This window comes from Leucopleurus acutus, assembly GCF_964270905.1.
Source record: "Leucopleurus acutus genome assembly, chromosome: 5".
NCBI lineage: Eukaryota > Metazoa > Chordata > Mammalia > Artiodactyla > Delphinidae > Leucopleurus > Leucopleurus acutus.
The window spans coordinates 133868270-133884129 of NC_139147.1; the positions used below are offsets into that span (position 1 = coordinate 133868270).

General features: G+C 54.0%; 1 protein-coding gene across 1 annotated transcript in view; it reads right to left on the bottom strand.

The window, feature by feature from the left end:
- Window positions 1-4959: 4959 nt before the first annotated feature.
- The window catches only part of COLQ (collagen like tail subunit of asymmetric acetylcholinesterase), a gene marked incomplete at both ends in the record, with an annotated part of 64172 nt that continues 53271 nt past the window's right edge, over window positions 4960-15860 (bottom strand). Inside the window, 6 exons of the mRNA XM_082840100.1 lie at window positions 4960-5029; window positions 6675-6777; window positions 8145-8265; window positions 8605-8724; window positions 9948-10102; window positions 12863-12893. Of these exons, the coding sequence (XP_082696226.1) occupies window positions 4960-5029; window positions 6675-6777; window positions 8145-8265; window positions 8605-8724; window positions 9948-10102; window positions 12863-12893 (600 nt within the window). The remainder of the gene's footprint in view (window positions 5030-6674; window positions 6778-8144; window positions 8266-8604; window positions 8725-9947; window positions 10103-12862; window positions 12894-15860) is intronic.

Below are 15860 nucleotides of genomic sequence, written 5' to 3' on the forward strand. Positions count from 1 at the left end.
GGCGCCAAGCCCAAGCCAATGGCTCCTCTAGGCGGACACTTCACTCTGTACACTGCGTGTAGTTTGCTAACCTACCCTTTCCAACCCAAAGCACCACTCTAGTTACCTATTGCTAAACGACAAACTGCCCCGAAACTTAGTGGCTTAAAACAACCACCATTTGATCTGATGGAATCTTTTGGTTAAGAATTAGGACAGAGCTTGGCTGGGCAATCCTGCTTCTTGTGCTTCAACTGAGTCACTCAGTTAGCAGATGGGCAGGCGTGGCGAGTCCAAGCTGGCCTCACTCACATGTCTGGCGCATGGTGGGTGGCTGGAAGCAGGCTCATTTGGGGCCATACATGGCCTCTGTAGCAAGGCCATCTCAGGGAGGCCATCTTACGCGCTGGCTGCCTCCCCCTAGGACAGGTGTTCTGAAAAGCTGCGTGGCCTTTTATGACCTAGCCCAGAAGGCACAGGCATCACCACTGCAGTGTTCTATTGGTCAAAAGCTCACCTAGATTCAAGAGGAAGGGACATGGACCTCCCCCCGGCTTTAATGACGAGTATAAAAAAGCCACCCACCCGAAGTCCCCAACTGTCTTCCCTGTGTTTTTTGCCTAGTCTTCTGCAGTTGTTCTCAGATGAGACATATCCCCAGGGCAGGCTCTTAGGTCCCTGGTCTAGCAGCATCAGCATCCCCTGAGACCTTGTTAGAAACCCAGATTTTCAGGCCCCACCCCAGACCTGCTGAGTCAGAATGACAAGCCCTTCGGGTCATTCTGATGAACCCTAAAGCTTGAGAACCACTGCTCCAGGACACAGCACCCTTGGTGAGTCTCAAGTGATGACCCATGACCACGATGACTGCCTTGAACTTCCCATCTAGGTAGGTGTTGGATGAGGGTGACTTGGGGTGGGGCACCCATGGAGTGTGGTTCTGTGTATGGGTTGGAACATCAAAGACAATTCATCGTTGCCTTTGAAGAAGTTACTGGGGGCAGAAGTTCACTGTGACGTGGGCCCCTTTACCTTCCTGTGAAGGGAGTGGGGCAGGGGGAAGAGAGGGCAGGGGAAATAGCTGCTTCCTTCCTTTGGTGAGGTTTCTCGGAGACTTGTCTAAAAGTCCGCCGCCTGGGGCTGAAAGGAACTCAAATGAGCCACAAGAGAGAATGCCCCTCTGATACGGGCAGTGTGAGTCCTCTTCCTCTATTTCTTGGGCAGGCGGGTTGGATGAGGTGGGCTGGGGAATTCTTAACTCATCACTCTCGTGTGGTTTGCACCCCTCCCAGGATGGTTCAGAATGAATATGCGGGTGGGGGACCAGCCCACACCCTGGACCCTCTGTGCCCATGGTGGTAACTGGGCTGCTCTAGTATAATAATCTCCCTGGTGCATCGCCAGGGACCTCGAGCTGTGTGTGAGCCCATTGCTACCACACAAATGGAAGGTCTGCGTTTCGTTGAAAATTTAAATTGGTTCACTCCACTACAGAGGAGGGCTGGGGCAGACAACCCAAGTAAAGCAGCCACTGGGGTGTAAGCTGGCCCACTGATTATAATGAGGTTTGGAGAATCTTAAGCAATTTGACCCATATGTGCCCTCCACACCCCTACCTATTAGGGTGATGGATGGACCCATGTGTCTGCCCCAAGACGCTCAGAAACTTTGTCCTACCATCTTCCCAGGCACTGGTTCCTATATCTCAGTTACCAAGTTCCCTTCAGAGACCTTACTTAGCTTACAAGTTTGTCACATTTGCCCATTCCTGCTCCCCAGTATATCCGGTCCAGCAGCCACCCCTTCCCCGCACAGCCTGTATGCTTCTGGCGAATCCCCAGGGGGTGCGCTAAGGGCAATCTTAAAACCTTTGCCACCCTGGGTTCAGGAACCCAGCTGTGATCTGATCAGCAGGCAGCGTTCTGACAACAGGAACCGGTTCACGAATGGGCATGTGACCCAAAACATGCCAACAAGGCTCAAGGCAAGATTTGCTGGGGACTCCTGGGGGGAAAAAAACTTCTTGAGAGCCACTGGAATAGATGTTCTCTCTTCCTGTGGATGTTACAAGGTCCAGCTGTTAGCCTGAAACTGTAGTAGTCAGCTTGTGACCACCCTAAGGACTGAATTAACAGGAAAGATGCAAATAGCTGAGAGGCTAGATCAAGCCGAGAAATGGAGTGGAAGCCTTGATTGAACCTTGCCTGATCGCCACTCCACTCCTGGAACTTATATGAGCCAATAAATTCTACCCTGTGGTTTATATCATACTTAAGTTGGATTTTCTGCTACTTGCCAACAAAAGCATCTGGACTGCCACTGCCTCCTTTGGTGACAATATCTGAAGGCCCTGTCATAGTCTCAGCCATGCCACGTGACAGCTTGAGAGTAGCCAACGGAATCCATCACCCCTCCAAGGACGTACCCCGTCACAGCTGGAGGGCAGAATCCACACTCACCAGCGGTTAGAGTTGGAAAATTCAACCTCTGTCTCAAGTCTCTCAGGTGAGGAAACTGAGGCTGTGGGAAGTGATGAACCAAGTATGAACGGGTAAGGGGCCTCCCACCAGCAGATGATCCCAGGAGGTGTTTCTGTGGCTGCCTGGCCTGCTGACAGGTGTCCGTGCTCCTGGCAAAGCTGCTCCCTACGCCGCGGAGTTAATGTTTCAGGGGAGGCACGGGTCCACCTTCCCCGATCTTTCATCTTTTCATTTCAGAATGCTGAAGGGGGAGAATGACTATTACTATATATATTCTCAACACATGTGACCTTGAATCCTTTCATTTCCTGAGCCTTTCAGAACACTCCCTAGAAATAGCTGGAGGCGGCCCCCCTCTAATACTGCAGGGTCCAGGGACAAGAGCACAGATGGTGGCTCCCACACGAAATGTCTGAGTATTCACATTAGGATCAAACTGACAAACTGTTACACATTAAATAGGTTCTGCTTACACTTTCATGAAGACTGGAATTTTTAGATTCCTCAGAGTTTTCTGTGGCAGCACCAGGAGAGCGGGCCTCCCTGCCCCTGGCCCGTCTCACGCCAGGATGTGCGGCCTGTGTCTCCAAGCTCCATCTACCACCCCTGCAAAACAGCTTGTCCCTGGCCACCCCTCACGCTTACAGGTGTATGCAAGCCACAGTCAGGAGGACAGGCGCGGAGAGAGGGCTGTGTGGCCCCGGAAGCAGGCTCAGGACCACTCGGGTGGAGAGTTAGGGTTTCCTGGGACCTGCAGCATGGGGTGTGCAAGTGTCACCGTGGCCCCGTGAGGAGGGTCATGGCCAGAGGAAGGCCAGAGTAGTGCCCTCCAAGGAATGGGACCCAGGACTGGGCCACTCTTGGCCAGGTCCAAGGGCAGTACTGGACTTCCGCTCTGTCCTATGCAAGATCATAAAGCAAGGCTGGGGGTGGGCAAGACCCGGCTTGGTGACCTTGGACCTCAGTTTCCTCCCTCATCCCTGAGGGAGCAGGACTGCTTTCCATTCTAGAACCCTCTGTCGAGTCTGGAAGCAGACTGGATTTCAGAGCCCTTATCCCATCCAGCAGTTCTGGGACACCAGCCCCAAACCCCCAGGGAAGAGAGAGCCACAGTAGGGAGGAACACCGCCTTTATTTCTTGATTTCCCATCCGGAGATGCCACGATGAAGGTGGTGGCTTCACATGGGACAGACGTGGGCCATGGAACATCAGCCCGGGACTTGCAGTAGAGGCGGAGGGAGCCAGACTGACCCATGTGTCCACCCACCCCGAGGCTGATTCGCCCACGACTGGCCACCAGCACAATGCCAAGTGCCCAAGACACAGGCCTTGTACACAGGCCCAGGGAGTGTCCCTCCATCTGGTAGCAAATGGGCAAATCCCACCTGAGGTCTGCCGTGGGGAAGGCGTCTTTCCCAAACAAAGCTAAGCCTCACTCAGGAAATATGGTGATGAAAGGCAGCTCACAGACACGCAGGGCTAACGGTCCTGTAGAAACGGGGGCTCGGGCGCACGCACACGAGGACAAGACTATGCACCACGAAGACAGGGAGGGAGGTCACAGGGCTCACGGGAGTCAGCAGGCAGCCAGGAGCTGGCGCCCAGGACAGATGCCGTCTCTGCCCGGAGCATGTACTCAATCGTGGGGCCCAGACAGGAAACCAGGCGGCAGTTTCCAAAGGACTCAGGAAACACCAGTGGCCGGCCTGCTAGCCAATGTCCTGAAGGAGAAATGGACACGTGGGACATTCACAGGACGGAGGTCCAAGTGCGCAGAGCCAGGAGGCCAGGGTGGTACCAGGGATGGGGAGGCCCCGAGAGCAGCCCCTTCGGGAAAGGTCGAAAAGAAGGCCACTGCTCTGCTTTCGTCTACACGGTAAGCACCCCAGCACCCCAGGGTTTGGCGGCGGTCTCGGTACTTATTCACAGTTGGGGCTCTGCCTGGGGAAGCCGCATCCACACGAGGCCGCGCTGGGCTGTGGTTAGCTGCGGGGTGGGGGGCTCCCTAGTTGGGCCCAGATCTGGGGGCCACCCCCAAAGAACAGGCCCACTTCCCTGCTCTGTGGTTCCCAGGCCCGGGGAGCCCCGGCCAGCTGCCAGGTGAGAATGCCCACGTTTCCAGAGGTCAGAGGAGACGAGAGGCCTGCGCCCCAGATGCCCCCAGCGGACGGGAGCAATCTCCAACAGTCTGTGTGCCTAACAGTGCAAAGCCAAGTCCACGATATTCGGAAGGGAGGGCCCCGCAGGCCGTCGGTCTGGCCGGAGGGTCGCGATGGGCATGTGGAGGAGGCCCGGTACTCGGGGTTAAGACAGGATGCAGTGGTCCTAGGTTCTTCCAGTCGGACTGCGTTAAAAGCACATCTTAGCAGCAAGAGTTTGTCCTTGTTTCTGTTGCATGAAGGTGGTGGAAACCGGACCAGGACAGGGCGAGGTCAGTCTGCCGAGGATGGAGAAGCTGCTGCCAGTTCCGTGGGTGCAGCCGCCTCCTCCCAGCGGCCCTCAGGTGAAGTAGCGACAGGGCGTAGAGTCGATGTAGCAGTACGGGGTGCACCGCAGGTCTCCGTACGACCTGAGGGGGGCAGACACGGGGCAGTGGGCAGGAGCCCCAAGGACACAGCCATGTCCTCAAAGGCCTCCTCTCGCGACTCTGGTCAAACCTCATCTGAGAGCTGCCCTACTGCCACCCTCCTAAGGGCGAGGGGCTCCAAGGTGAGGGGCTTGGGGCAGCTGAGTCCAGGCCTCTGGGGCTTCTCCCCTTGAGTCCATCTGAGGGATCTGGGGGAAAGGGGTTTGTAGGTAGCCTGGCTCTGAACGCAGCCTCTCAGAGAGAATCGGCCCTTTCTCCAGCGCTGTCCAGTAGACCACACTGCACTATTTCTGTGGCACGCACTGGCCATATGTGGCTATTGAACTCTTGAAATAAGGTTAGTGTGAATGAAGAATCGGATATTTAACTTTATTTAAATAGCTACATGTGGCCAGGGGCTACCACATTGGAGAGCACAGCCTACATGTCTGTAAGCCCAAGCGCTAATTCCGAGGCTGTGTTGTATTGATACACCACGCCCACATTCGCAAGCATCCCCTGAGGCTTCTCGGGACTAAAGAGTAACCACAGAGAGCGGCGGGGTAAGCCCTGGGCCCCACGTGTCCCTGTACCCCAGGTCCGACTGTCTATACTCAGCGGTGTCCTTCCGTCAACTCTTTGGCAGGGGCCTGGCAGGCGCCTCCCTACTTCAGGGAGGGGCAGTGAACACAGACACACAGATGCAGTGGAGTTCTGGCCCAGCCTACAGTGCTTGGAGTTTGGGGTCTGAGCTCCCCCAGCCCGGTTTGATTTGTTGCCCTGCGTTTGGGGGTGGGCATTGAGGCGACCTCCTTGGAGGAGAGAGACAGGCCTTGGGTCCTGGGTCCAAGCCTACAGAGGAGTGGGGCTGGAGGGAACGGCTGGACAGATGGACTCCTGAGGAACCAGGGATCCACTCTGGGACCAAGGGAGAAGCAGGATGTGGACTGGAAGAGGAGCGGCCTCCCTACCTTCCCTACAAGCTACGCAACTCTGGTCCTGTGAGCCCTGGGGGAACAGAGCCCAGGAGAGCCCATTCTGGGCATGGGATCATGCCTCACAGGGCAGAGGCCCTCAGCGGGCTTGGGAGATGTCCTCGTGGAGGCCAGGACACTCAGGATACTGAGCCACGTGAACACCCACTGAGGGGTCTCAGAAACAACTGCAGGGGGTGCTTGAAGGGAAGACTCCATTCCTGGGGTTTTCTGGGAGGACTTTGGAGCCACCAAAGTTAGATACTAAGGCTGGTGGGATCTCATGTGTACCCACAGGCCTGCTCGGTGGTTCCAGAGAATTCAGGTTACAGATGCTTAGATTCTCTGAAATGCCCGGACACCTCCCCCCTCCACCGGCCCCCCCTCCCAGGCAGGCCCACTCCCAGGAGACCAGTGTGGTCACGGGAGCGACAGAGCTGCGGGCCCAGGCGGAGCTGGGGGCGGGCGACTGCTCTGAGTGGCATGTGGGTTTCTGTGTTTAGCACTGTCCCCCTGCGAGAGCAGGGACCATGCATGTGTTCCATGTCACCATACCTCAGAGTCCAGAAAGCCCCAGGAACACAGAGGCATTCGGGAATATTTGTGAAGGAAAGAGGAGTAGGCAGGAGGGAGGGAGGCCGGGGTGTGGTCACAGCCCGCGAGGTGGTCCCTACCCGGGGAGATAGGTCTCACAGGTCAGGTGGCCGAAGTCAGAGCCGTCACAGTCCTCCACGCCCCTGTGCCGGTGACCATCTCCACAGTAGGCCCGGCGACAGCCTGAGGGGACACAGGAGGTGAAGCCCTGAGAGGGGGGCGGGGTGGGGGACAGCCTGGCAGGACCATGTGGCCTGAAGGAGCCCCCCCCCCCCGTCCCACAGAGCCTGAACCCTCCTGCAGGGATGTCCACAAAGCTTCAGACCCCAATCCCACGGGAGGACACTGTTTCTGTCGCAGGACCACCACGGGGGGGTTCCCGTGAGGTGAGGGTAGGGAGACAGGCACGTCACAGCCTTGGTGGCGCTTGTCTGTCTGCAGGGAGCTTCCTGTGTCCCTCGGGAGCCAGACTGTCCTCCACGGGGTCTCTGTTCTCACACCAGGAGAGGGGCCAGGAGTATGAACCCACCCTCATTTTTATAGGGCTTTGAGACTAGCTATTAGTTCCTTCCTGCTGTGTCATCTCCACGAGGGGCAGGGGGACTCCAGGCAGAGCCAGCATCCTAGGAATCACCGCCCAGGAACTGTCGCGGGAAGTGCAGCTACACGGAGAGAACCAGAGACTTCATCCTGCACCTGCCCCTGCGCACTCTCTTCCTCCTCTGAGCTCCTTGCTGGCGAGGAACCCACCTTTGCACCTACACATCCCCAGCCCTGGCTTCTCATAGCAGGACTTTAAAAATAACGCAGTGAAGGGATGTCGAGCCTTCATGGCACCCAGACAATCCATGCACACGTCAGCTCACAGAATCTCACAGAATCTAAAGGCTTGAGCATTCGGTGCGGTCATACCCATTTTTCAGTTGGGGAAAGTGAGGCCCTCCATCACCCCACTCACCGTGCAGCCTCCTCTCTGAGCCTGAGGGTGACTCAGTGGCTTCCAGAGCCTGCGTCCAAACTCTATCTGAATCTAAAGCTCATGCTTTCCACCTCACCTCCTGCTTTTGTCACTTGATTTTTTTAAAAAAAAGAAAGAAAAACGACGCTTCAGCCCTATGCTGCCTGCCTGTCCTGGTAGCATCCGTAAGCCTGAAGGTAGCCCAGCCACCCAATCCCCCAAACAGAGCTCTGCTATCAGGACTCTGTCTGCTAAAAGTGAGTCCTGAGTCAGATGCTTGCCTCCTCCCGTCTGCCTCTCAGCCCTGCATCACCTTTATCTTTTGATAAGAACTTGGATTAGAACGTGGGTTTTGCCAAGAAGTAGGATTCAAAAGAAAGGAAGGGCCCGGTGGCTTCTCTGGGGCCAAGATCCTTGACAGCAACCCCATCGCCATGCTTGGACGGTGGGAGGGCTCACGTTTGGCCTGAGTGGGGAGGGTCGTCCCCCCAGCAGCCCAGCTCTGGCTCTAGAACTGTCCCAAACCAGCACAGCTGGTGTCCAGGGCTTGGCCTGACCCCACCCGGCAGCGGTTCAAGCTGGGGCCACTCACGGATGCAGTCGTCACCCACATCGCCGTTCCCGTCATCACACTCCTCCCCCGGCTGCAGGACCCCGTCCCCGCAGGAGCCGCGGTGGTCTACGGGGTAGTCCACAGGGTAGAAAGGCGTCAGCTGGCCAGAGAAACACAGCACGCACGGTTACTGGTAAGGTGGGACAGGTAGCCAGGCACTGGGGACAGAGGGTCTGGGCGGGGGCAGGGCAGTGGGGGAAGGGCACGCCTCCCCTGTAGCCAGAGCTCTGTGGTTGGCAGGAAGGCTGTGTAGGGCTGGGAGCCTGTCTGGAGCCTTGGCCCAGAGCAGAGCTCCACGTGGGGAGCCAGGGCATGGCGAGCTCTCAGAGGCGGGCTGAGGGAGGGCACTCAGACTTCCATGGAAAGCTCTGCGCCAGGCCTCGCCTTCCTTTGGAGGTGCGTCCCTCTGCTGATGGGGTGTGTGCTGAGCGCCCCGTACCTGGATGGGGAGCCAGCCAAGGCTGTCCTTGAAGTACAGAGACCTCTGGTCTCTGCGGAAGGCAATGGCATGTTGGGTGTTCAATCTCTCAAGCTCCTCCTGGTTGTTGACCACAAATATCTGCCGGAGGAAACATTGGTGAGGATTCCAGGAAACACTTCTACGGAGGGCGGGGGAAGAGCCAGAGGAGGAAACAATCCCTGACCTTGGGCTGGTGATCAGTGGGAAGGGCGGTTTGCTTTTACACGCCTGCATCCCTCCTGAAGTGGTGACCAATGTCTTGATTCCCACACCTTCCCGATCCAGTTCCTAATGTCTGAGTTTGAAATAAAAATATCTACCATGGTTTAAAATTTATAACATTTAAAATGTTACAAAGACTTGGGGACTTCCCTGGTGGTCCAGTGGTTAAGAATCCGCCTTCCAAGGCAGGGGACACACGTTGGATCACTGTTTGGGGAACTAAAATCCCACGTGCCGTGGGGCAACTAAGCCTGCGCGCCGCAACGAAGATCCCGCGTGCCGCAAATAAGACCCGACACGGCCAAATAAATAAATATTTTTTTAAAAATGTTACAAAGCCATAAATAAAAAGGTGATGTCATCTAATCAAGTAATTCAACACCTGGAAATGATTCTTAACAAAAATCCTATACTCAAAGTGTTCATTACAGTGTTATTTATATCAGGGAAAAGCTTGGGAGCACCTGATACCTATCTGACAACTGGGCTCTGGTTAAGTAAATCACAGCACAGCCACATGATGGACAGAGTATTACCTACCCATTCAAATTATGAATTGATGTCCGGGTTTACTTTAAAATAATCTAAGGTAGATAGGCTGTCGTGAGTAAGTGTAAAAAGGAAACAAGATTAGCCGGGAGTTGACAATTGTTGAACTTGGGTAAAGAGTACAAAGAGGTTCCTTACGCTATTTGTTCTGCTTTTGTATTTATTTGAAGTTTTCTATAATTTTTTTTTTTTCTTAGAAAAGACAAAGAAAGGAACTCCCTGGCAGTCCGGTGGTTAGGACTCTGCGCTCTCACTGCCAAGGCCTGGCTTCAATCCCTGGTTGGGGAACTAAGATCCTGCAAGACGTACGGCACAGCCACACACACAAAAAAAAAGACAAAGAAAATACTCCAAAATAGACCCACAACCTTGGTTTTCTTCTTTTGATTTTCCCTTATTTTCCAATTTCCTGTAACGAGCTTGTGCCCAGTATAACGGAGGAAATAAGTTTTACTAAAAGGCTTTTACAAAGCCCGGGGAGCATCCTGAGGGATGAATCCCGGAGAGTCCTGAGGGATGACCACCCCAGATTCCGCCCAGAAGAGCCTTACCACAGGAACTCGTGGGGAACTGGGCCCATACGCAGACTCCCCGTAGGAAGGGTTATTCACATTCATGGGAGGGCCACAAAGACATCTTCCTGGAGGCCCAGGAAATCCTCTTTCCCCTTTGGGTCCCATTACAAGGTGTCCTAGGAAGCAACAGACTGCTGTTATTAGCAAAGGAAGAGAAAACCAAACAGCCCAGGGAGGTGTCAGCAACCTTCATGACAGAAGTTTGAAGTCCACAGTGTGGACTTCAGGGAGGCCTGGAGGAGAGGTCCAGAGAGACATTTCTGGTTCAAGGTGTGAGTCCCTTAACCACACTGGGTGTGGCAACACCTTCCCCAACCCTCTTCCTCCCTTCCCTCTCTCTATACTTTGGAGACCAGACAGATGGGCATTCTACTTCCCAGACACCCTCGCTCCTGGAGGTGACTGTGTGCCACAGTGTCAGCCAATGTAAGATCCGTGGTGGGAGAAGGGTGAGTGTCTGGGGAAGTCTATCCTGATAAGGGAGAAGCATAGCTGGAGGGAGACACAGCTTCCTCCTTCTTCCTATCTGGAAGACAGACAAGATATCTGGTGCTGCAGCAGCTGTGCTGCAACAATGAAGTAACAAGTTTGAGAAGAGAAGCCAGATCGCAGGGAAGACCAGGGCCTCATGGGGCCTGGGGCCCTGAGAGTGAGACCTAGAGGCTGAACTAAAGCCAGCCACTGTCCACCTCTGGACTTTGTTGTAGGAGGGAAACAATCCCTATTTATATTTAGACCATTATTAATGGGGAGGTCTTCCTGATGAGTGCATTGCTGGCTGATAACTTTCATCATTTTTTTACTCATTTTATTTTGTTCTTATATATAGGAATTTAACAAAGGGATTTCTGAATGTGGGTTTCTTTGATTTCTTCTGGAAGAAATGGAATGTTTGAAAACGCTCAGCCTATTTGTTCTTACCTGATTCTGAGAAAAGTGTCCGGAAAAGATATGATCAGGAAATTCACTCCTTGAAAGGTAGGAGGCCTACTAGGGTAGTAGTTCTCACCTTGACTTGTAAAGGCCCTGATGCCCAGGCCACACTCTAGACGAATTCCATCAGGACTGCTGAGAATGGAGCACAGGCATCCGTGCTTTTCAAAGCTCTCACGAGTGAGCACCGAGGCTGAGAGCCGTTGGTCTCGGGAAATGGTCTTTGCACAAAACCCCCCACCAGACTGTCTTCCTCTTCACCCACCATCCCTCCCTCCCCAGGCACCTCCTGGCTCACTCCTGATCTGGGTTCCTACATCACTTCCTCAGGGAAGCCTTTCTGAATCCTCACACTCCGTCCTGTTCACATGGAGTACAGTTTCTTAGTTCCCCAGGCCTTTTCTTCCTGGCACTTATCTCTGTGATTCTATTCACTGTGAGATTATCCAGGCCAGCTGGATCTCCCCCAGGAGAATGTCAGCTCCACAAAGGCAGGTGGATGCCTGTTTGCACTCATCAGGGCGTGGCACAAAGTAGGGGCACAGTACATGTTTGATAACTGAATGAATGAATGCAGACTAACTGGAAAGGGAAGGTCTTCAGAAAAGACTAGAGGTCCCATTCCAGCTGGCAGAAAAGTGCTAGAGCCAGAGCCACCAACAGGGAGAGAAGAAAGAGAGGAAAAGATGGGCACTGAAAACAGAAATAAGTAAGTACCCCTCCTGCTGGGAAAATAAGGGGGAGCTTGGAGATCAGCCAGTCATTTGTTTCAGGTTGTATTACTGTATCGAGGGCAGTCAGCAACTGGGGACATGGTTTGCAGATCCCACAAGGGTGGGGAAAAAAATGACCCCGGGGGGAGAGATCTGGTCAGAACCCCGAGGAAGCAGCTGCAACTGGAGGAGGAGACCCCAGCAGGAATGCCCACACCCTGAGCCTTCCTGAGCCGGTGGACAGATGTGTCCAAGATGGGGATGCTGCCAGCCGGCCGGGAAGGGAGGCTTGCCAGCATCTTACACCAAGTTATGGTTGCTCGTTCTAACAAGAAATACAAATACAATCTGGGAGGAACGCCAGTCTCATGCTTGGAGGGACAGAGACTCCACCAGCTCAGGAATGTTCTGGGGAGTTAACCAAGGATGGGAGAGCATGGGAGCCGCCTTCCAGCAGGCTCTGTGACCGCCAACTTCTCCTCCAGAACCACAGCCTCAGAGAGAGGCTCAGGAGTTTGTCCCATTATCCAGCTAATTAGTGGTGAGGCTGAGATTTGAGTTCATGTTTGACTCAACACTATGCCATTCAAAAGACACATGTCCAGGAATACTGATGCTCGCAGGAAGCTGGCAATTCCCAGGTACCACAGTGATTCACTTATGCCCTGTCTGGGGTCAGGAAGGACTCAGCCAAATTTGTAATTTGGTTATTGCAAATTACATCCTAAAGGCATTTTACTGTGGTTCCCTCCCCCGTCCCCAGGCCCTCTTTCTTGGTTAACTTGGGTAATGAGAAGCTCCTGCCCCCTCCATCTCCCCAGAACGTCCCGCCCCCCAGCACCAGACACCAGAAGCAGAGGTGGCCTCCAGATAGGAAGACAGGATGTGGCAAGGAGCCTGCTTCCTGCCCCCCTCCCCCCTGCCATCATTTCCCTGCCGCTTCCTCCCAGCTGTCCAAGGGCATCCATTACCCCTGCCTGCTTCCTGCCAGGCTGCACTGAAGGGCACAGCAACCCAAACTTCCCCAACTCAGCCCCTCGGAGCTTGTCCAGCGGGCAGCCTCTCCCCCATCCCCGGCAGCCGGAGGACCCAGCTCTGCATCTTTGCTCAGGGAGCCTCCCATCTCCACTGGCCGCTGCAGTGGGAGCAGATCCGAGGGGTAACCTGGGAGAAGGCAGAGGAACCATGGAGTCATCTCCATGTCACCCCCATCCCACTCTACCCCTGCAGAAGCCGCATGGCTACGTGGGAGGGTCTCGGGACCAGGAGTCACAGGCTAATTCTGGACCAGGAGTGGCCACCAGTCGGCTCTGTGACCTTGGGGAATCTCTGTGATCTCTGAGGCGCAAAGTTCTCATCTATAAAGGATGGACCAGACCAGGCAGTTTAACCCGGGGTCCACAGAGCCTGAAGATATCCCAAGATGGATCGGGGGCAGAGGGTCTGGAGCTCTGGGAAGCAGTGAGCAGAATCTTGGGTGTAGGTAGACACATTTTTTTCCTGAGAGTGGAACTTTATCAGGCTCTCAAAGGTAGTCTCAGAAATCGCTGTGGAGGCCTGTTCCAACTCCTGAGGATGACCCAGCTGGTCCTGGGCACAGGAAGGTCTCTTTTAAATTCCTCCCCCTCCTTCTCTACCCATCCCCCCAAAAACATTTCTAAAGAGCAGAATTCTTGCCCCATTTTCTTCAGCAGCCTCACTCTGGGAGGTTCCCCAGAGGGGAAATGACCCAAAGGAAGGCACAGGGAGGGGACATCAGTCAAAGAGCTGGCCCGCATCCTGCTCGGCTGCCGTGCAATAATCCAGGTGGGACAGCCCGAGAGTCAAAGTAGACCAGGTGTGTGAGCACCTGCAGGGGCCAGCCCCACGCACCCCACCTGCCCGGCGCCATGCGGATGCAAAGCTGACTTGGCCAAGACCCTGCCTCAAGGACCTGCCATCTAGAAGGAAGAGGAAACACATCCTCAGAAAACAGTTAACAGTGGAGGGGCCATAGCAGATGCAACGTGGGACTGGGGCCCAAGGGAAGGAGACTCATCCCGTTAGGGACCAAGAAGGCCTTATTGAAGAGAGTGCTTTGAAGGAAGGAGAGGAGTTGGTGGGGTGGACCAGAGCAGCGGTCCCCAACGTTTTTGGCACCAGGGACCGGTTTCCTGGAAGGCAATTTTTCCACGGACCTGGTGGGTAGGGGTAGGGGGATGCTCCAGGCGGTAATGTGAGCGATGGCGAGCGGCAGATGAAGCTTCACTAGCTCGCCACTCACCTCCTGCTCTGCAGCCTGGCTGCTAACAGGTCTGGGGGTTGGGGACTCCTGGACCAGAGGATGACGGGAACACTATTTCAGGCCACGTGGACCCAGAGGGACTGTAGGAATATGCTCCAGCTCAACAGACAGCAGAGTCCACTGGAGGGCAGAGGGCACTGAGGTTGGGATCCGGCAGAGGATGGGGTGGTAGAGAGAGAAGGGGGTGGGCATACCAGGCTGAAAGACAAGGTGCCAGAGGACCAAGGAGAGAAAATAGGATTACGTTGGCCCTGCTATAGGGATGGGGCTGGCAACACAAAAAGCGGGCATCTGAGGGAGCTGCTGAGGGTCTCCAGGCCCTGCCCTTCTCACCCCACCCCAGGCCCTAGGAGGGAAACGGGATTCAAGTCAGATACACACAGTGAGACCAGTAAGGTCTTAGTTTGCTGAGGACACCCCCCCAACCGCATGCCTCCTGGCTATTCCTCAGTTTTGTGAGCTCCTAAATACCCCCAAGGGTCAAGAGCATCCCTCCCAAAGGCAAAACCCGGGCTTCAGGCCACGCTCCCAGCCTCTGGGGTCGGCAGCTCAGGGTCATGGGCTCAAGTGGAACGTTATGCGTCCGAACCGAGGAGGGAAAGGACTGGCTGGAAGAACCTTCATCCAGATCATCGATTCAATGCAGGGAAACAGGGTGTGGGCATGGACACAGGGCCTGAGGTGCATCTCAATCCAGCTCCCCTAACAGTTAGAAATAAGGGTGGCAGGATAACTCGTCACAGTAATTGATGTTTGTTCTTCCATTATTTTTCGTTCCTGACTTCAAGGAGGTGGCAAGACTTTGTGCTTTCTTGCTCTTGCTGAGAAACAGGTACTGTTTGAAGACTTCTGCCTTCTGTTCTCAAAAGAGAAAAGCTCCTAAGGGGGCGGCGCTGTATGAGGAGTGTGAGGAGGGAGGGGCTGGAGGACAGAAAAGGAAGGATCACCCCAGATGTGGGAGCACAGGGACCCCCAAATCCTGGAGGAGAGCCAAGGTTTCAGGAGGGACGGCTGTGGGGCCTTCCTGGGAAGGTTGAGCCTTGGGGAGCAGGATTCTCAGGCTTGGAGATGATCTGATAGCCAAGCCTGGCGTGAGGAAGGTGGTCACGTGTCTGACCGTGTGGCCTTGGGCAACAGGCATTTCAGAGGTGAATGGGGCAGATCAAGGGCTGGTCACCTCCCGTGATGTTTATCTGCCATAACTCCCCAGGATCTTTGCCCCACGGTTCTGTGGCAGTTGAAGAAGTGGAGAGAACCCCATTAATGCCTGAGACTGAATTGCCCTGGCATCTAGCAGGTTGGAGTCTCAGAGCCAGTTTTCATTTGGTTTTAAGGATTAACAAAATGACATTTCTTGACCTTCCCATGATGTGGTTGTAAACACTTCCCCACAGTGGGGAAAAGTGCACTTTGGGATTTTTAAATGCCTTCATTTTCTTAAGAAAAGAATTAGAATAAAAATTTTGATTCCTTTCGTATAACTGAGGACAAAGAATCTTGCACAGTCAGTAAACAGTATTCTTGGACGTAGAGCTGCTGTGCTTATATAGATGATGTGCTATGAAGGCCTTCCTCTGAGCTGACAAACTAAATAAAAGGCTTAGCTCCTCAAATTAAGCAAGGTAAAACAAGGTAGCCGTGTACCTGTACCCTCTTCAATGGTAGACTTTTATTCCTTTATAGTGATTTCTTTCTATATTCGATGCACATCTGTAAGGACTCTTTTATAACACTGTGTAAGACAGAAAAATTTGCAATGTCATCTTTACTTCTAGGTTTAAGAGCATTGCTTGGAGCCATGAAACGTTCTTCTAGAAAAGGGTGTTAGTTGATGCAATACTTGCCTGTTATTTTTCACTTAAAGTGTAAATGACATCACCAATGTGATTTAGTTTTCTTTTTCACTCCTCTATTTGTTCTCCCAAATCCCAAAACAAAGCTAGAATAGTGTGTATCTCT